This window comes from Harpia harpyja, chromosome 2, assembly GCF_026419915.1.
Source record: "Harpia harpyja isolate bHarHar1 chromosome 2, bHarHar1 primary haplotype, whole genome shotgun sequence".
In the NCBI taxonomy this organism is placed as follows: Eukaryota; Metazoa; Chordata; class Aves; order Accipitriformes; family Accipitridae; genus Harpia; species Harpia harpyja.
Window position 1 is genome coordinate 38,169,849 of NC_068941.1, and position 22,383 is coordinate 38,192,231.

A 22,383-nucleotide genomic window follows, 5' to 3' on the forward strand; every position below is an offset into this window, starting at 1 on the left:
ATAAATACCTACCATAACTACAGTAAATTTCCTTCTATTTTAATTATCTTCAATGACATAGCACAGTGAATGCTTTTAACTGATATTAAGCACTTCTGCACATTCAAATTAATCAGTAATGCATTTTATAGTAAGTATTAGAAATAATTTGGAAGCCTTTGACAATACATGTTTGCAGACCAGCCCCCAAAGGAAAAGGCATAAGCTAACTAAAACATAACAAACTTTAAACATTTTAATCTTAAGCACCCCAGCTGGTTGCTCTATTTGTAATTTTCAAACATTAAACTTTCATACAAAGCTTTATTATGTACCAGAGCAGGCAGTAACTGCTCTGAAGAATGGCATTTCGTTTTTGTACAGGAGGTGCTTACCAGTGGCTTTTAAGGAATCTTTAATTTTAGGTACCAGCAATTCTTAAAAGACCTGACTTGAAGAAAGTACTGATATTTTGCACTCAAAATTTCATTCTTTTTCACGTCTTATGCTAAGCAGCAATAACTAAGCAGCTTACATCAGTGGGCACTTTTGAGAACTTCAGCTAAAACCAGCTAGTTTTGAATAACAACATAACTACATCTGGAAGACCTACATTTAAGAATGTCCTTCCCGAAATCAGCAAACCATTTCTGTCTAGGCTTTTTCACTTTACGGACACTTTGAAATGAGGGGGGATGGGGGAAATGAACAGTGAAAAAAAACCAACTATTTCTTTTACTTCTGACAAACTTGAAACTTCAGCCACAGCTATTCTCCTGATTTATCTTGGCATTGAACTGCACACTTGACTCTAAACACCCAGTTAATCTCCTGTTTCTGCCCCTTCCTCCCCCATGGAAAACCCAATGATGTACAAGTGCATTTTCAGGTTAGAAAATAATTTAGTGATTTTCATTTGATCAGGCAGAACCTTTTTTTTTTAGACACTACTGATGCATCCCTTTTTGCACAGGTGGAATTTCACAATTCAAATACAATGCTTTCCCAACAGCAAGAGAAAACAAATGTTTCTGCAGAAGCTTACTGTTAAAGCTCCTGGAAAGTGACATTGAATTCATTTGGTTTTCTGAAGAACTAAATAAGAGAGTTTAAGAAAGATCTTTACCTTCTTAGTAGGGAAAAAATATCCCAAATAATTTGACTGGGAATGGACAAATTGCTGAGGAAATATTATTTGGCATCACTCTCCATTGGAAAGATTTAACAGATGCAAGCTAATGTGACTATAACGGAAAGACAGAATTTTTCCTCCCTTAGCATCATCACATAGAATTGAAAGAGACAGCTGCAAGCATGCAGTTGATCTACCCAGGAGAAACATAGCAGCTGGCTTTGCAGCTAGCTGAAACCCTCACTTCAAGTAATCTTTGTCCTTCAACCTTGATTGCTTAGATCAGGGATGACCAGCTTCTGTTGTGGTGACAACTTGTTTGTTCAGGTGACTTTTGGACAACCTATCATTTCCCAAAATAGTAAGTAGGTGGCATATTCTAAATAATGGAGAAAATATTGGCAACTGCAAGACCCATCGGTGAGAGAACCTGCAGCTCAGGGACATCACAGGGACCCTTCTCAACCCTCTGCCCACGAGTACTTTTCCCATGCTAGCGCAGACCCCAGCTGGAATGATCCTGCCCCTAGTGCAGGAGCGTTGCCTATGTACCCAAGCCCTTTTCCACAGAAATGACCAGAGTAAAACAGCCTCCACATCACCATTGTGAGGGACGCTGCCCTCCAATCCATCCAGCAGTCTCTTACTAGCCCCCCGCTCCAAATCTAGTCCTTGCTGCCTGCAGGGGTCCCTTAGCCCTGTCCAGCCTAGCCTCTTCCAGTCCCTATATAACAGAGCCTGGACAGAGGGGAATTTGGCAGTGGAAAGCCAGCTACTTTCCAGTATAGACTAAACTTTGCATCAGAAAACTAACCTTGCTCCTGTGAGTCCATCACGTGTAAGTCAGTCAAACTAGCATTATTGAACTGCTAAGCCATGCCATTTCCATACAGATTGGCCAACTAGCTAGAGAAGCAGCAAACCCTTGACTTCTCTCCCTGTTCAGTCTCTCTTGCAGGTGAGGTATGGCTCATCAGCCATTTGGTGACTATTGCCAATTTAGGTATCTTCTACTACTCTTTGCCATGTGGCTTTCCAGCTACTTATTATCTTTCTGCTGTTCTCAAAAAAATTTTCATGCCTTATGAGGTGTATGATCACATCATACCTGTAATCTTTCTATTGTGACACATTTAAAGAGTTTTTTTTCCTCCATCTTGTTAATGGCTTTACTAAAATTTAATTTTGACTGATTAACTGAAACACTGTTATCATGCTCTAATAGCTACAGAAATCTGATGGATATATTTCGGAGCAAGAAATTAGTGGTGTTGTAACAGAATTTGAATGTGGATCTAGCTGTCTTCACAGGCAGTTTCATCTGTCTAGCGATGTTGTACTCTTGCTTTTTATACAGAAATTATATCTTCCTTTCACTTCTGAGTGAAGCATCTCTCTAAGCTTATTTTCTACTGAAAACAAATAGGACCAAGTCTTATGGGTTTGAGTTGTTTTGTTTTTTTTAAATGAAGTTGTTGGAAAGATGAAACCATGTGTCATCCTTTTCATTATGTGACATCTTTACCCCTCTGCCTGTTCCTAGCCTCTCATCTACCTGGGTGAGAGGAAAACAGTGATTTGCTTAACAGAATTTTCATTATTATCAGAACTTCAATTTCATTATCTGTTAAACAGGAAAGAAGTGTTTGTTTTCTCTTGTGATATGAGGGGAGGGGGAAGAGACTTCAAAAGAGAAAAATTGGTAGTGAAATATTACTTAGAATTCAATGATAAAGACTCTTATCCTAAACTTTCAGACTTTATGAACCTAATGTAATAGATGACTACTAAGAACTTAATGAACAAAATTAAGATTAGCAGCCTTTTTCAAAATTTATTCATCTTATATTATTTACAGCAGCTCTCAAGCCAAACTTATTAGTTAGGGTACAATGCTACTTAGAGGGGAACCTAATTTTCATTGAAACTGTCAAAGAGGCAGGTTTTTTTAATCTTATCATATTCATGAGATGAAAAAGAACTAGAGCAAGGTGATTCCAACATGTTTCCCATAATGTAAGGTGTCAATCCTTCTGAAGCTCTGTTATGTTCGTAGTAGGGAAAAACTAATTAAGACATAGCTATATTAGGCAAGACATTGCCCACCCCTTTCATGCACACCAGATCCAATCTTACCAGTTTGATGGAACATCCTCAGACCTGCCAAAAAGTAGTAATTAAATCATAACATTCACAACAGTCAAACAGTCAGATGCCAGTGTGGACTATTTGCTGTGAATTAATATTCTTATTACCAATTAGCACTCCCATGGTTTTTGGTATGCAGCCTGCAGCATCATGTTCACTGCCCTATTCTTATGTATTTTGGCATCTAGAACATTTGCAAGTACTAATATTTTGCACATCTACCACTGCTGCCTTCTAAGCACTTCAAAGGATTAATAAAATTAGTCTCACTATGCCACTAAAAAGAATAAATGTACTCTGGCAGTTCTGCAGATAGAATTTAAATCACCTACATTATCTCCCCTAGGAAGATAGGCAGCTTCTGGGACAGAAGTTCCCTATCCTCCGATCTTCACTTTTGTACCTTAAACCCAAGGCCATTTTTCTCTATAAATAAACTACTAAAATAGCACAAAGCTTGCACTATTCGCAATTTAAACACATTTTTGTAAACCACAAATGGAAATTCCCACCCCTGCAATCTTCTCCCTTTTGTCCACCCAGAAAGAAGAAAAATCCAGTGCTACTTTTGAAAAATCACAGGTAAACGCAGTCCTTTCTTCTTCTGAGGCACTTGATAAGAACCTTTGATTGACATTTGATTTACTTTTTCCCCCTTTTCCTTTATTGCCCTTTTCTCTCATGAAACAAAGGAGAGAAAGGATGAGTAGGCTGCTGTCATCGAGAGCTACAAAGACACAGCTCTGAACAAGATTAGGTACAATCTAAAAAAAAAAAAAAGTGGCCTAGGAATTGACAGCATGTTTACAGTAAGTATTTCTGTAAGAAATATGTACCTGTATCTGTGGGTGGGCATTTATCAGGGTGAAATCGGCTCCCAAGTGAGCCTGCTAGTAAACTTTATAGTAAAATAAACTTTATATTAAACTTTCTAAAACTCCATGGAGAAGTCTGAAAGGCCTTTAACTTGCACAACCCAAAAAGGCTCTGCTAGGATTAAAAGAAGAACACATAACTTTTCAAGTAGAGAAAACTTTTGAGTTTTCTAGGGAGAACTGAACAAAACCACAGTCACTTCTCAGCTGCTCCCGTGCCATGGGAGATATCTTCGCTGCTATGCTGGCCTGGCTTGAGCAGCCCCGCTCACCCTGAGCTTTGCCCCGGGGCCCAAGACTGCCTGCAGGGTCAGCTCGCCACCCTCACTACAGTAACCTGGGCTCCCCACACAGCCCCCAGACCCACACCGCCTCCCTCATCTGCCCCTGGAGGGAGGAGGAGGCAGCTCCTCGCCCTGGTGCAGGCTGGCTAGCTCACCCAAAGGCACCAGTGACCTCCCCCCCCCTCCAGGATGGGCCCTTCTCAAAAGCAGAATAGTGCTTGTTTGTTTATATGGACTTTACAAGGACTTCAGTAAAAATTGTTCTGTTTTCTTGAGCAGAAAAACATCGGTCATATCACATAACACTCCGCTACCTCCTACACTCTGTTATTGAATTGAACTTGCTCCGCGACAGCGGTGCAAAGCTGAACTCTTGCTGCCTCTTCCAGTCCTGCCACCCATAACACTTCTCAGGTAAGTCTTGTGGGACTTCTCTTTATGTACCAAAGTCCCATTATCTAAGAAACTATATCCTCATTCCTAGCATCTTTGCTCTCCATTGGTTATCCTGCTAGTTGGAGCATAGTCTAGTCAAAGCTAGATGCTTACGTGTTCTGGACCAAACCAGATTGTTGTCACCTACAGATTTACTGAAAGCTGTTTCATTCAGATAGTTTTGCTCTAGCTAGTCACAGAAGGAGAAAGAAAGGGGGTTTTGACTAATAATAGAATTTACTGTCACTTCGTGTAAGTCACTTGTCTTGGGCTTACAGTTCAATTAATAATTTATTGGAATGAGCAGGTCCTGTGCCAAGAGACCAGCTCCTGCTCTCTCCTCAACCCCAGCTCATCTCCTACCTGTATGCAAGCAAGCAGAGTCAAACCAAAACAGGGATCTCACATAGAAAGAGGTGTGATGGCAGAAGAGAAGTGAGGCTGGAAATGGGACTGCTTCTTCTGGAAGCTTGAGATTATACCAAGTTCCAAAAGAGATTAAGTCAGAAGCACCAAGTAGCAAAGTGGAAGATCATGAGATCTGGAACTGTCACTGACAAGCTGTTTGATTAAGTCACAGCTCCATGCTGTACTTTTCCCTTTTATTTTGTTACTTTAAATTCTAAAATTTTCAAACTTCTTTTTTTTTTTTTAAATTGATGAATAATAATCATCTTGTTAAAGAAAAGAACTAGGGAAGTTCACACCTCCTGGGTGGTTTATGACCTTGAGAAAGCCACCCAACAACTCCATGCCTGCACAACAGAGTGTGGCAGCCCTGCCAATCTGTACTATATATACACTGTTGCAGTGACTTTTTTAAAAAAAATACTTTTAAGAATTTCACGCATATAATGAAGATTGACAAGCATACAATTCATTCTGTAGGTCATCTGCTACACAGATGTATTTTATATTCCTTCTCTGAACAGCTTTTGTCAGTTAAAACAAGGTCATTTTGGATTATCAAATTCTATTCTGGATTATCAAGTCTTCTCAGTTCAAATTATAATGGATGATATCGATCCATGATCCTCACATTTATGTGGTCACAGCGTTTTTCACATAACTCTGAAACACAATGAAGCAGCAGCCATATTCCACCTCTGTGGGAAAACAGCATAGGTCTTTTACAAAACTGTAGATCCTTGCTTATATACCAAGAATCCACTGTTGAATAGAGCTCAGCAAGCAGAAAAATCACACAGCTCTGACCATACACAAAACATGCCTAAATCTGTTAAGCGCATGCAGTTTAAAAAATTACTTCAAGTCTAATAATTGAAGCCTAATAATTATTTAAATAAGCTCTAGCCTAATAATTATTAAAATAAAAGCTTCCCAACTGTATGGGATGAAATATATTTTGATGTCCTTCAGGGATGCAAGAGATCTGTTGCCTTAAAATGATGTATATTTACTTTTCCTGGATAATTCCTGATCATTTGCAATTCATTGCAGACCTCTTCCAGTCCCCCGATGAGAAGTAAGGTAGTAGGTTAATCCAAGTGGGACTACAGGGCATACAAAAGACAAATCAGAAATGAACTTGTATCTAACACCTGCTGAGTATCATGTTACCTAATAGGACTTTGCAATACGTTGTTTCTCCTAGTGACCACGTACTCTACTCATCTGAATATGTCTATTAGCTTTTCTTGGCTTATAGGCTTGTTCTCACAAAGCTCCCATCTGGCATATAAATAACAGTTGAAACTCCTAAAAAAAAATACATAGGAAGTTATGCAGATACATTAATGCTTGCTTTATCCTTCTTCAGATTAGGAATGAAGGAACTAACAATATGGACTCTTACATTGAATTTTAAAATGTCAGTGGGCACCCTCAGTTGACTCTTCACAGTGAGATGATAGCTGTCATACAAACAATATTATCTTTACAAGTATATCATTTTGCTAAGGCTGTAACATTGTCATATTCCTTGGTAACTGACTAGGGGTTCATACCTTTTAAAATCTCTTTAGTAGTCATTTTATCTGACTTTTATTCAGTACTTTTAAATAATTTTACAGCTAGAGTTGGAGCTTAAATAAATGTCAGTAATTTCTGTAAGGTGTTTCTTTGAAGCATGTTGCATTACTGCTGTTTTGTTTATACCACCATGATACCTGTAAATACTAGTTTTCATGCCAAATGGTTTTAATATCAGAAATGGCTATCATGATTTGTCACGATCATTGAGTACATTCGTCTTTGCTGAACAATAGCGTAACAAGTGGAGATCAACCTGCTCTGCAGGAGACTCCTAATACCACCACTGAGGACAAGGTTATGCTGTGGCCAAAAGAATCACAGTAGGAAATACAATCATCTCTCTGTAAAAATCCCAGCAAGCCCCCAAATTCTTACTTTTAAAAATTCAACTGCCTAAAGGACTGGGAAGGAGTAAGAGTCAATCTACAAGAAGCTGGTATGACACAGTAAAATTTCATAAGATACTCATCTTTTTCATAACATCATTTCACAATGGCACAAAAGGAATCCTCCCCTCTATTCATATTAGCAGTGTTCCTCATAATATACCGTACAAGCATTTTTATTTAAAAACAGGATTAACATCAACTGTCACATCACAGACTGTATTTGAAAACTTTTTTAGGTAAAATATTTATAGAGGAGAGATTTTCTGGTGTTAGCCGTGTGCTATTTTGTGCAATAATTTTATTCTATAAGAGCTGATATCACAGAGACAAAACTGAATCAAGAGGGCAAAATGATGAACATACTGTTATTTAAGACAAGACAGGAGAAAAAAAACAGATGGAAGAGCCACCTGATAAACTGAACCTCATGCAGGGCAAAGAAAGATGGCTTCTGTTGATTTAACCTAACAATTGGCGAATTCCACTAAACATCTTGGTTGTAAACGTTTTGGTTATGCTGCCAAATGTTCGGTTTTGCTCCACAGTCTAATGCTCCATTAGTCACAGCATGACAGAGTCAGGATTTTTTTCACCCCCATTACACCCACATACCAAGGAATGAAGACGTTACTTGATTTATTTAAAGAAATTCTACTTCCTTAACCCAAAGGACTCATAGGTAACTTTCTTTAACCATTCTTAAGCCTATATTGATCTTATGAAAACTATATCTCAGCTAAAAAAACCCCAACAAACCTTGATGATAACAGGCTGTTATGGCTGAAAAGTAGTGCAGCACAGCTTATGTATATCGTATCTCTGCAGGGGTATCTTTTCAGCTGAACTCTTTGATGAATTTCCCTGGCAGCACTCTAAGTTTTGTAATGTAGAAAAGTCAGGTTAAAAGTATCTCTTCTACATTAATCTGCCTTCAGACTAATTTAATGCAGGTACAAAATAGAACATTAGTCACATTGATTAGGACGGTAATTTTAATTAATACTTCAGTCACTGGTCCAAACTATAGGTCGGTGGTATCCCATAGTGCAGATATTATGCTTTGGAAGGGACCTGGGGAGGTGTCATACCTTCATTACACAGGCGAGAAGTGGCATGGTCCATCTGACATTATCCATCCGTCCGTCCATCCATCCACCCATCTTGAATTGGACACCTTTGGCACAAGTGACTGCCCAGAAAGACTGGAACTGCAGGGCTCAGACTTCCTGTGGCTCTTGCTGTGTGAAATAACAAGCCCCAAACCTGTGGCCTGCAAGAGTCTACAGAATCACCATACCAAGCTCTCCAAACACATAGAGCAGGAGCTTTGTTTGCTTCTGATCTTTTGTTTGACTTAAGTCAAATCATTGTTTCTTGACTACTTGTTTCTCTGCCATTAGGCTTGCACTGACATTAAATGCCACCTTTGTTTGCAGTCGTATCTTCCTTACCTTTCTCCTGACAAATTACCTACAGTCAGAGGTATACAAGTACCCGACAAAGTGATCAGCTGCACTTCAGTTCACAACATCATGTTTAGTTATATTTTTCACCCTGCCAATACAGCCTGAAGGGATGAAGCTGCTACAATTGGACAGACAAATAGTAACCTCTTAGATATACCACAGAAGAACATTTGATGCACTTCAAATCATAATCATAAGCCAATTTAACTTAATCTGTTCCCTGGTGAGATATTCACTTGCTTAGATTCAGTTAGTTTTGCCTTTTTGGACCCTTCTGGGAGTACTCTTTTAAGCTAACTGCATCATGAATCTTGCCTGCACTGTTGCTTTGAATGATTCATGGAGGTGTGCAACAGTCCTACAAACAGGTGAGCAATTGATTTCCACAAAAAAGTTTATGAAAATATTAGAGAAGAGATTGAATACAAATGGACACTTATACCTCATCTCCTTGTGGCAAAAGAGCAACTAAATTTTTTTAGCAAATGACTGCCATTTATATTTCCACACTTAAAGCCCTTGGTGTACAGAGTCCCAGAGGGGAAACAACATACAACAAAAAAAAATGAAACTCATTTCCATATGACATGGGAAGAACTCTGCAGATAGAAAATAATAAGAACTGTACAAAGAAATATTTAACACATCAAATAATATGATGCAAACTTGAAGAATTATTTTTCAAGCTATCTTTCCATTCCCATAAGCAAAGAATTTTTAGTATTGGAAGAGAAACTGACAGGTCACATAGTACTGATTACTTCTGTGTTTAACGTTATACTGAATTGAAAGTTATCTTAAAATATAATAAATATTCCTCAGATACCACTTCTTTATTTAAGGAGAAATTATCATTTCCTACACGTGATTGTGAATGGGGAGATCTGGTTGAAGAGCGGGCTTGGCTCCCCAGTTTGGGTAGCAAAGGAGTTGCAGAATTCTTGTTTTGAGTGGGAGGATTAGCCCTTTGAGTAAGACATAGGTCAGTGAGGAATAACTAACAGCTGGAAATTGAAACCAGGAAAAGCAGAATCAGTTCCCCAGTCTGAGACCAGGACAGCAAGCAGTATCACCAATACAGTGGAAACACCTCAAGCCTCTTCCTGTGAAAGGAAGACAACAACGCCTCTTCATCCTATAGGAGTGTTATGAGGATTAGTGATTGCAACAGCCTTGGCACCTCAGAATTACTTAATATTTATGATGATCAGTCCCCTCAAATTTTCATGCTGAAGATATCTAGATGATAGGTGAGTAGCATTTATATGATTGCAGTACTGATATATATAAAAAATGACAGCTTCATAACATGTTAATTTTTTCCCAGTTAATTTCGTTTACTCTAAGGACCTCTTTCTGTCTAAGAGGTAGGTACATACTGCTTTATAAAATGGATTAAACCCAACAAGAATGTTGGTTTAATTTATGGACGGATAATTCCGCATTTTTTTTTCTTGTCATGATAAGGAATTATCATTTTGCTAACAAATTCGCATTCATCCTCATGCATCACTGAAAATAATTATGGAAATGAGATGAAGAGCACTGGAATCAACCATTCTGTGGTTATAGAGGGAGAGGGGATAAAGATATTCAGAAGAGGAGACTGAAGCAAAAGGCTTGAATGATTAATAACTTAAAGGCCTGTATATATTATTCATTCAAAATGTTTATAATCATGTCAATAAACATCAAATATACAAACTTGCAATTGAAGGAGTGTCCTCAAGAATATAGCAGAGCATAAAGCAAAATAATGAAGATAGCAAGAAGCCACAAGTACCATTCTGGTCAATTCTAATTAAGACAAATACCTTACTATCACAGCTAAAGGGTTTGCTTCTTATAACTAGGGGTGACCAAATGACACAGCATACAACCTGCTTGTTTTGTGCCTGTGCAGAGCATGAGAAAGTCCTGAAATGTTTGACGCTTCTGTGGGACAGGAAAACCATTTCTCATCCAAATTTAATTCTGTATTGATATGACAATGAGCATTCAAGTGGTCAGGTTTGACAAACTCCTTTCGTTTCCACAAAATCCCTCTTAGTGCTGCTTAGTGAGCAGAGCACACTATGGACAGAGAAGCAAATGCACATACAGAACTGCTTGCAGAAAGGTGCTGGCCTATTGAGCTTGCAAATACAGGAACATTTATTTTATGTTTAAAGAGATTGAAAATTTGATCAAACAAAGAAAACTGACCTATAGCAATTCAAACAACCACTCAGAAACAATAATAAGTCAACATTATATTCCTAGTTCCCCTCTCAAACAGTATCCTAACTTCATCCTACTTCACAGCTGCAATACCAGCATGAAAACAATATTTAATCTTTAAAATTTTTCTCTCATAGTACTAGAAAATTCATCACGTGTGTGTGTGTGAAACTCCTGAATTCTTCAACACTGGCATGCCAGATTAACTACTTTATTTTAAACATTCACTGTCACCAGTTTTTTTCCTATTTGTCTTTTTTCATGTTTTTATTGCATCTATTTTTATAAGAGACATAATTATACCCTGCAGATTTTCAGTTACTGCATGTTTCCTAGGCATTTTAAATTTTATGCAGACATAGCAGCCTGTGAAAGAGGTGAGGCTCTAGGTATTTTAGTGAAAGGTAAACAAAAAACTTCAGCAATAGTATTTGTTTGATGTTTCTTGTAAAAACTTGATATTTAATTGGCCTTGAAAACAACTCTTAATTCCTCAGATCCAATCTACCCTTTGTTCAGTTTCAGATAACCCATTTTTTTTTCCCTGAACTTTACTGATTTATTGAAATAAAGTGGCTATTTAGGCATCTTGTTAGAAGCACCAGAAACAAAGATTTGCTTTGTACAGTCATGTGGAGCATTACGTGTTTCCCCCTTCCACTCTGTTTTGGAAGGATCCTGCCACATGGAAGAAAAAAAATGAATGCTCGTTCATTCATTTCTTGGTTACTGACAACATCCACAAATGTAATAATTACAGCAAATGGCAATGTTGATTTCAAGCAATGGAGATAATCAGACACCAGAGGAACAGAACCATTAGGGGATGAAAAGCCTGTTCTAAGGTGACTTTAATCAAGTTACGATTGGGACTATACAATACTGCTGAGAGTAAATACTACAAGAGTAAAGAATTGGCTTGGAGGGAGAGGAGGTCCCTGTCTTTCCCAATTCCTAACAAAGAGCAACCATGCTGCTGACCATGATGAACTTTATTATCTGTTGTCTAGGAACTGAGCTGAACTGCTCAGCGTCAATGGAAAAGGATTTCTCCTATCCCTTTTTGAAATACACAGTTCTGTACTTAAGGATACCTATCCATTCATTGTTCTTATATCCTGATCCACGATGCCCTTGCTAATCTTAATCTTATCAAAACCTACAATTACTTGGACATAAGCATTCATTGTTCTCTGCTCATACCAAGATCAAAAACTGTTAGGAGCTAACTACAAAGCCAGATCCTGTGAATTGAAATGATTGTTTTATCACAAAGGAAAGCTACCTTTTATGAAGACAAACATCAAGTTTTACAAATACAGATCTGGGAATCAGACGTGTCCATGATCTGTCATGTACCTAAAGAGAACTTTTTTCCACTGTGCCCTCATTAGCCTTAATTTAAGTTTTCAGAGCTCCTGTTTAAAATGCTAAAATCTATCACAAGGCTACCCATGACAAGTGTACAGCTCTTCCCCACATAGCTATGTAAGTTTAACACACTTAGAAAACATTATCCAAATTAAAACTGTGTTATACCTTCTCACCTATAGCATTCATCCTTGCTTGAAGATATCAAATCTAAGAGAAAAAAAGAAGTTTCTTCTTTGGTTCATGTGTTCCCTCTGAATTTCTGTCCAACTATCCACTGAATATTTTGTTCATTATTCACCTGATCAGAATCAAGTTACTAAACCTGTTTACAGTTTTTTTTCCACTCTCACATTATCAATTCCTTCAACCACAAAAGCAGTGCTCTTTTTTTCCTTTTGCCCCTTTTTTTTAAACAGCAATTTGTAAGTGAATCATATCCACATCTGTTTAATAAAAAAGTGTTTAGAAATGTATGTTATCTAAAAACTACAGTATTTTTTAAAATTGTCACAGTTATCTGTAAGCTACTTGAAGTACGAATGGCATTTTCCTACACGTTCCCCATGACAACAACGCAACATACCCACAGCCTAGAGTCTAGGTTTTCAATATTTTAAGAAGAAATAAAACTGACGCTTTCCATTGTTTCTATCCCCAATACCTTTCATGACTCTTGGTAGTCTCTGATAAATGAAGAAGCCTGAATAAACAGATTTCTTATTCTACACATGCGATGAGACATAAAACTTCCCTGAACTACTATTAAGAGCCAGAACATTCAGCCACCCTTAAGAACCGTTCAACAAACAAACAAAGATCTTTTACTTTTCCTGTTTTTTTAAAAATTTGTGTAAAAAAGCAAAAGAAAACTCGATGATTCTTAAACAAATTATGAGGATGAAAAGGTCACCTTAAACACACAAATATATTTCATCACCAATCATCAGCATACTGAACTGTACTGGGAGCAAGGAAAAGGGCAGAGAGTAAATGGAATGCACATGCTGTGGCTTAAAATCAGAGTACATCACACAAGAAACTGACCCCAATAATACAATAAGAATGTTATACTCCTAATATTTAAATACAGCGAAAAATATTTTTTTTTCCACACAGAACTAGCTTTAATGTTATGCAACCATACAAACGTTGGTGGGAAGAGGAACAGCATTTGGAAAGTCCCAACCAAACATTATGAGTCACCTAGTCCAGTTCTATCACACAACCAAAGCCTCCCAAACAAGCCAGTTTCCTCAGCAAAATTAAACAGCCCAGTATAAACACATCACTTGCAAGGGAGCTTATAACTTAGCAAGAGACACACTATGACCAAGGGCCAAACTCAAAGGAAAAAAAAAAAAAAAAAACAACCACCAAAATGAGGAATACAACAAAAAAATCAAACTGCAGCATCCATCACCTCTCACTAATTTGCTCTACTAAAGAGACACATGGAGGAAAGGCAGGATATAGCTGGGTTTCTTAAGTGGCACAAGGTGTTTGTGTTTCAGCAATTAAATCTTGCCTTTAATTTCAGCTGATTAAAATTAACAGAATATATCCCATTCTCCTTAATAGCTGTCTAAATTGCTCACCAACATATCTGTCTCCTTAAAATCTAGGAGACCATTATCAAAATCAGCTAGTTATTTTTAATGTCGTACTTTTGAGACATCCAACTTGATAAGAATTTCAAAACACCAACCCTGTATTTCCTATAGTAAAGGATTATGTTTGAAAACATGTGGCTGGGTCATTAACATTATTTATTTAGACACTGGGTAAGTTTATACATATTTTAATAGAAGAGTCAAGGAACTTTTTAATGGATGTTTTCCAGTTGAAAACTTTTATTTGATGAAGCCAAAACTTTTTTTCAAAAACATGTTTAGTTTCCATGCAAGTGCCTGTCAGAGGTTTTCTGGATGAAAAATACAATTGCTGGCCAGAAAGAAAGACCACCTGCTATTGTGAGAATACTCGTCTGAGATGTGGGAAACCCATTTTCAAGTCCCCAGTTTGTTTAATTTATTCCAGGAAGAAAACATCTATTGTTCTAACACATACTGGAAACCAAATCATTATTATTCAATAAATTCTTGCATTGCAAACAGTTCTACATTTTTATTATATTGAATGAAATTTATGAAAACACTCCAATTTTATCTCATTTACAACAATACAACCACAAAAAATACTCTTGGGTTGGAACAGTCAATATGGATTTACATTTTCACCTCTAAAATAATTGATGGGGTTAAAATGGTCAGTACAGATTTGTATTTTCACTTCTAAAGTAATCAAAGTCTCTGACATAATCCATGCCATCCATGACCTGAAGGCACATGCCACTGTAGTCAGTGGGCACTGTGCCATTGATTTAAACAAAATTTCACTCCAAAACACTTGGAATAATTCTGCTAACTAAAAGAACATTCATCATATTTTCAAATGCCAATGTACTCCCACAGATTTACTTATGCCTATCGGTCCATAGCCAAGGGAAATTAGGAGGATTTAATATCTGTGTTGAGATGATTAGGATGAAGAACTTTAAGTGATCTTACTGGGGATATCAGGATCCTCCCATGAAGCTTCAAGAAAATCTTTTTTCATAGTCAGTGATACCATGTTTTCAGCAACCTGTAATGCTACAAATTTTATGACTTTTTAGTCTTAGATATAGAGTACTCAGCAGGAAAAACTTACCTTATAGGTACATATCAGAATTCATTGCGTGATCATGTGTCTGCTTGAGGGAAGGAACCTGAATGAATCTAATATTTACCCTTGTAGTATTGATTATATTAATTTTTAAGTTATGCTGGAAACCCTGTTAACTGAAAAAAAGTAATGATGATCCTTCTGCATGCCTTTGGTTGAAGCGTCATCTGTGTTTCTCGTTGTTTTTGGAGATTTTAGTAAGACAGACATTAATCCTTTTTCTGTATGTGGCTTGCTGAGAAAATAACTGAATTTATAGCATTAAAAGCACCAATTTTGCCTAAGCCAATGGCTTGCAATTTTGAAATATTGAACTAACCCTCACTCTATGAAGAAAGTTTCAAAAAATTAAGGAAAACATACTAAAAGAAAAGAAAATGCATGCTCACAAAATTTGGGAAAGGCAGGCATAGAGGCAGAAAGAAATCAGGCAATACAGGCATAGTTCCCAGTTTCATTCCTGATTCTTTCAGTAATTATATCAGTGACACTGGGAAATTACAGATTTTGTACTTATGCTCCCTGCAATCAAAATTAAAACAAAAAAAAAGGCGGGGGGGGGAGCTAAATCTTGTAAAAATGTCCTTGTACCAGGACAACTGTACTTCTGAGCTCACACAAGTTTTCTTGAAAGATCCCACATTTCAGGTGTTAGGGCCTTCAGCTATTAGTATTTTGTTCTCAGACCAAACTTGGAGCTGCAAGCCCTGAAGGAAATGGTAATCTCAGGAAATACCATCTTGTGTTCAGAATGTGTAAACATTTGTCTGTCTTCTCCATACATGAAGCCTGGCAGATATACATTACCCACAGGCGCTCAAGACCACTTTTGTCTGGGTGATAAATTCTTCCTTAGCTATAAATCAGTCATTCAGAAAAGAATCTCCATTAAGGGGTTCTTGATGTTCGCTCTCTTCTACAGTCTGGTTTTTAACACTTCATTACACTTAGATTGGTTAATTAGTACCACTAACCAAACAAGGATGGACCCCCAGTCCTGGAGGCAGTCTTTTGTCCTAGTCTTTACTCTGCCTTGGGAGATTGCTTATTTAGTCTATTTGTTTCTTTTTGCTCACCCAATTTACCCTAAGAGAGCTAAATCAAATACTTTCATGTAGGGAAGTCTAATAACCCAAAGTAGCTAAGCAGTAACATCACCTGAATGATTCACTCACATACATTATTCCTAAAATTGTATAGCAGTATTTTTAGATTATACAGTAGCTCCATTGTCTTCTGTATCTCCTCCTTTCAAAACCTGCAGGAAGAGGTAGACATTTCTGGTTCCATAGTGTACAGGACAGCTTTTTCAATGGACACACAAAAGGTACACAAAGATGTTTAAATTTGGCCATAAACACTGTGTATTTTCAACAAGAGCAAGAAGTCAGAATCAATAGCAGACACAGAGAGCATGTTGGGAGAGAGACAACTCATTTCCCAGACTCAGTTTACAGGCCAGTATAAACTAAGACCTGAAAGAAATTATTAGGTCAGGGGAAAACTGGGCAAGTATATATATACATATATAATTTTTTCTTCCATTAAGTTCTACTCTGATGATGTTACTCTTTGTCACTCCATTTTATATCAGTCAAAGCTTAGGAGGAGAATTTCACAGCCACATCCACACCCTGCTGAATGAGCTGATGCAAATATTACTCATGGAACAGGTGATGTGGTTCTACTCAGACAGAATTGCTGGCAGAGCCCTGTTCCTTAGGAAAAGTGTGCACAGAGCTACTGAGAAAAAGGGAAAGAAAGTGAATAGATGCACAGATGCTTCTTGCAACAGGACCCATAATACCTACTTCTCACTCCTACCTTCAGAATAAATTCGGTGCTTTTGTAGATCTCATATACTATGATGATAAAGACTATGAAACAAATCAGATGTATAAGTCTTTTCTCAGAAATTACAAAATGGAAGGCTTTCATCAAAGGCAGAAAGCTGCTGTGATGACGTGACTTTTGAAAGTCTGTGCTACACCAGTAAGACATAAGGAGTGATAGAGAAAGTGAATACTGATACAGGAAATAAAAGTAAAGAGTGGGAGGAATTGATTAAACCACTGAAGAATTATGAGAGACTGGTTTAAAATAAGATGGAGATTGGGGCAGCAGATTAGGAGAGGTGGAGTTGAGTGAGTCATACTTCTATAACTCTATTTACTTTAGTAGAAATACCAAAAATATTTCTGTAACAAATAAAAACCAAAAAACACAGAGGCTTCAGAGCTTACATGCTGCTCAGTGCAAGCAGAAATTCAGGTGGAGGGTGGAATGAGAGGGACAAGAGCTAATGAGGCCTCCAGCCCATGAAAGAGGATCACTGAACCCTAACCTCTATCTGCCCATGGGTCATAATGTCTATGTGATTATTTCAGACTCTGTCTTGAAAACAAAAAGAAACAATACATTAAAATAGTGTTATTCAAAGAAGTGCCAGCAAATACTTAAAATATTGGAAATAATGCATTTCAGGAAGAGAAGGTAAATAGGCTGGCTGTGTGTCAATTAGCATAAGAAGCTTTTTGAAATACAAGCCCAATTTGTTGTCATTGTTCCTGTCTAAGTTAGGACAAGATCTCATTCTTCAGCTACATATGTAAAGTCACACTATTGTCACTGTCATATTGATTATTCCAAACATCTGCAGTAAAAATATTAATCTGATTATTGACCAGATGGAAAATTTATCTCTTGTTAAAGATGTATGCACAAATGTCATGAGCTGACAGAGAGTCATGCCCATTAGTGACTGCAAAGATCTGCATTTACAGAGCCTGCAGAGCTGCAGGATGAATGGCGGAACTATTAGTATAGACCTAATTTAGTATAGATCTATACCTTATTAGACCTTGGTGGTCTTAGCCGTGGTAATACTGCTAAGGACTGTTAGCTTCTGCTACTTGTGCTGGCACTTCCATTTCTTACTCAGGGAATTAGCATTGAGAGTATTAATTACAGAAGTCAGAACACAGTAAGATAAAAAATGCTGAAGGAAATTCTCAGCTCACTCAAAGCAGAAAAGAAAGAATGTAAGGATTTTTTTCATATGTTTAATGCCAATTAGTAAAGCATGGTTGAGATTAATCATGGAATTAAAAAGCAATTAAACATTGCTATACTAAATTACTATTATGGTTACTATTTACAACTTGGTTGTGGCGAATAATCAGAGAGACTGGTGCTCATTATAATAGATAATGTATAATTAGGTAATATTATCTATCTTACATACCAAATGGTTGTCACAGATCCCTTCTTAAAAATGCCTGTCACTATATTTTAGAATAACTTAAAAAATAATAAAATACTATTATAATAAAGCACAGTATAGTAAGTAGGAGAAAGGAACAGGTTCTAAAAAATGGCTGAGACATTGCTTGGTAAGTTGACCTTTCAGAAATACCCACTCCTTCACTGATCTTCTAAATGAAAGGCAAGATTATTTTTAATTACAGCTTATGAGCATAGATATAAGTATTCATAATGAAAAGTCACTCACATTTAAGCCAGCTACAGTTTTGCTATTATAATGCAGAATACCACTTGAGTTAAGGTTGCATGACAAATACCATTCTGCTCTGCTGTATTTCAAATTCTTAATTCTGAAATTTTTCAACTGTGACATAGCTTTTTTCCCCAAGATGAGGTTCTAATTCTTCAAGGAATGTTATACAGGGACAGAAGGATAAACTTCTGTTCAAAGGAAGATCCTCCTTACAGAAAAGTTTAAGTGCAAAACCACCAACAAAGAAGGTGTTCTTTTGTGAGAGAAGAAATAAACTTCTCCCATAATACAGGAAAAGATCTTGCTTTTTTAAATAGCTTTAACCACGGAAAACAGCAGAAAATTGAAAGTTGGAATTTGACATAAAAATAACCCTCACTAAAAAGAAATGCCTATGAGTGTTTTATCAAAAAAATGGTTTAGAAAAGCTTTTCAAAAGAGCACTGTCTGCATACATGTCTGAACAGGATTTTTTTTCTAAGCTTTTGAAGAGCATGGCTAAGGAAGACTGTTCCGAACACGTGTGTCGCTAACTCCACAGAGAGAAGGAAACCCAAAGCCACATGAAAAATTGGTTGTACTTCTGGCTACTATGCAAAGTTGCTGTTTCCTCAAGTAAAACCAAATTTCAGTGCTATGTCACTATTTACAACAGTTATGGAATGAAGGTTGCTGAATGGCATTAATGATACATTTATGTTTTAATTTTCTCAAGGTTGCTTTTAGGATTAAATAGCACTGGAGTTGGTTACCCTTATTTCTTACTCAATTGTTTTCTATTCCTTTTCTTAGGTATCACTGACACTCCTTTAAAGGTCCTGTCTCACCATAAATAAAACATAATGATTCAAATAAAATAATGGTATAAAATGGACCCAGGTGGAGTATCGCTTGCGGTACCAGAAAAGACTTTGCTCCAAATATTCCTGAGTATGGTCTCACATGATTTGGATCTTTCTGGCAGTGCTGCATTTCACAGCCTGTGCAATATATTGTGAAAATGGTAGCCGAGGTCAGTGTTACCAGAGCTAAGATGCAACACGCAAGGACTCCCATGGGAACTTTGCTTCCAGCTTTCCTTAGATTAAATTCAAAATCTTAAAATGTTTTTGAACAAGCTCAGGTTCTCCTTCCTATTCATAGAGCACATATCCTGTGGGATTAAAAATGACAGGCATCTGCTTTGGTGAGGTTGGATGTAATAAGAGTATGATGACAGGATTTGCATTCCTTCTTTATGCAGAAACGCAGACTTTCTTTTGAAGATGAATTGATAAAACCCAAGAAAGGACAGTTCTCTTTCTTGGTATAAAACCAGGTACAATTGAGAACAGGGGCTTGGTTTCATTTCACAGTCCAATATAAAAGCTCATTAGCTCAGAGATCTTCAACTATCCCAAAGAGACGCAGCATTTATACTGTGCTGCTTCGTTACACCTGTGTTTTCAGAACCACAGAATGGAATTTCTTTTTCAATCTTCAATTCTACAGCAAGGAGGTGGGAAAGGTTATTATCATGTTGCTAAGGGAAATGCATCATCCCATCATCAAAAGCCAATATTATAGACTGACAGTATTTGGAAAGAGTTATGGCTTGTAAAACCAGTCATTCACATTACTACTGGAACAATATTGCTCTCTCTTGGAGTGAGTCAGGGAGAAATAACAGAAACTGTTACATTTTATGTTACTTTTATTTCTATTTAAGGGCATTGGCTGTGAGATGTATTGGACCTTTTCCTGGCCTAGTCTCCATTTTACTTGAATTCCAAAGGAAAATGTTTCCTATTTTGAAAATTGACTGAAAATGAAAGATTAAATAACACTTCCTGCCCTTTTTTTTTCAGTTTCTTGTACCATTTTCTACTATAAAATATAAAGGAAGGAGACTTTTAATATGAAGAAATACCTTCATTTTTTATTAGAGCAACTATTGCACTTCAAAGAAGTCATTTACAACCCATTTTGAGCTATACAAGTACTATTTCCTTTAAAAATAAATAAAGGCACTACGGTGTATTTGTCAGAGTGCTCCTGATGCAGAGAGAGCAGTGTTTGCTTACCTCAGCTGCGAATTTAAGCATGAGAGTTTATTGTAACAATTTCAAGTTAGATTTTCTTACCTCTTACACATTTATCTGAGCTGAGCAGCCCATTTCTTTGTATGTGACATATCTTAGCGGTTTCCCAGGCACAGGGAGAAACAATAACTACCAAATCTGCCTTATAACGTTGAGTAGACTTTAATGTGCATTTAATGTAGTTTCCCAAGAAAAAGACATGTGTGCTCTAGTATCTCGGCACAACATTTCTCAATTTCAGCCAAATCTGATTGAGAGCTAGGGGTCTTGGAAACATTAAACCCCAAAAGAGGAATGAGAATCAGTGAATAGCTGACCACAGATATCCCATCTGTACCTCCACTGATGAAACCACCAAGCAAGAACAATCCTTAACCATTCTAGTAACAGGAATCAGCTGGCTAGCTAGCAGGTTATGAACTGTAGAGTACAACTCTTGCACAGACATACAAAATATGGGAAAAAGGAAAAAAAAGCCCAAGTTTTTTTATGAGGTTGGCCAGGTCTGAAGGAGGCTGGTATTTCCTGTGCTGGAGGCTTGTGCAGGAGAGACACAAACTTTACGTCATAAAACTTCATTAATTCTACTTCCTCGGTTTTAATTCAGTGTCATCACAAAGCGACTGAAAACACAACCCAAGCTACTAATTGTTTTCATACAGTAGGTGGAAACTTATGGGGGAAAGGGGAAATTTTAAAATGGATGTTCCTGTGAGTGTAACTTTGTCCATATTATGACACACATTTAAGACAATGGTGCTGAAAACCCAAGTTCCCTCTTCCTTGTCTCAGCAAACAACTGGCAAGGCGACTGCTTTGCTTGCAGCTGCAGCACTGCTCTGAATATATACCTGGGTGGCCTCAGGAGACCTCTTCCAAGAGGCGGACTCTGCCTAAGGCCATTCTGTGCCCCAGGGCTGGATACCATGAAGTCAGGTGAAAAAGTGACATAGGGCCACTTGTTCCTTGCAGCTTAAGCCTTACGAAGTTGCAGATATTGTCCCATCATTTATTATTAAAATTAACTAAAATGACAGGCCTGTGGCTTACACCGGATTTATGCCAAAACTGTTCTTTGACATACCTTTAACTCCCGTATTTTTGCAGTAAGTAATCACTGTTTCATTAAAACACGCACTTGCAACATAAAGAGAAATCTGTTGATGAAAAATGACATACATGCATATACAGGAATGCACATATCAAAATGTATCACCAGCAGATGAGATGGATAAAAACACAGTCTTATAAATAATGGTTTATAGCTCTAGTCTGCTAGAAAAATAATCCTCTCAAAACCAATAATGTTTTATTCTAGGTATTTCTTGAAAACTGCATGGTGTATATATAAGAACATCTGCTGATATCACAGTAATTTAAAGAAAAGGAAGCAGTAATAATAGCACTTCATAGTACACCAGATAACACGATAAGCCAAAATTCCTATACAATATTTATTATAAAATTAATTCACCATACCTTGAAAAATAACGGCTCCTCAGGAAGAGGGCTAACAGGGAGTGAGGTGGTGCTACTAGCTGGACTCATGTCTGTACTCTGAAAGAAAAGCACACAGGAGGTTGCATTTCCAATCAAGTTCTACAGACATCTTTTTACATTTGGGGAAAAAACCCAAAGAGCTCAAAACCAACACTGAAAATCCAACAGAATTAGATTGACAAAGCAACTGCAATCTGTACGGTATTTACCTTTATTTAGTAAAAGTATTTCACTAATGAGTAAGTACTTTGCATTTTCTTTATT

The 22,383-nt window shown here is 37.2% G+C and overlaps 1 protein-coding gene across 5 annotated transcripts in view; it reads right to left on the reverse strand.

Moving 5' to 3' along the window:
• CCSER1 (coiled-coil serine rich protein 1) overlaps window positions 1–22,383 on the reverse strand; it is a 742,538-nt gene that overhangs the window by 357,898 nt on the left and 362,257 nt on the right. For all 5 annotated transcript variants that reach the window (XM_052776417.1, XM_052776386.1, XM_052776395.1 and 2 more), the window contains one exon: window positions 22,099–22,176. In XM_052776417.1, coding sequence (XP_052632377.1) covers window positions 22,099–22,176 — 78 coding nt within the window. The remainder of the gene's footprint in view (window positions 1–22,098; window positions 22,177–22,383) is intronic.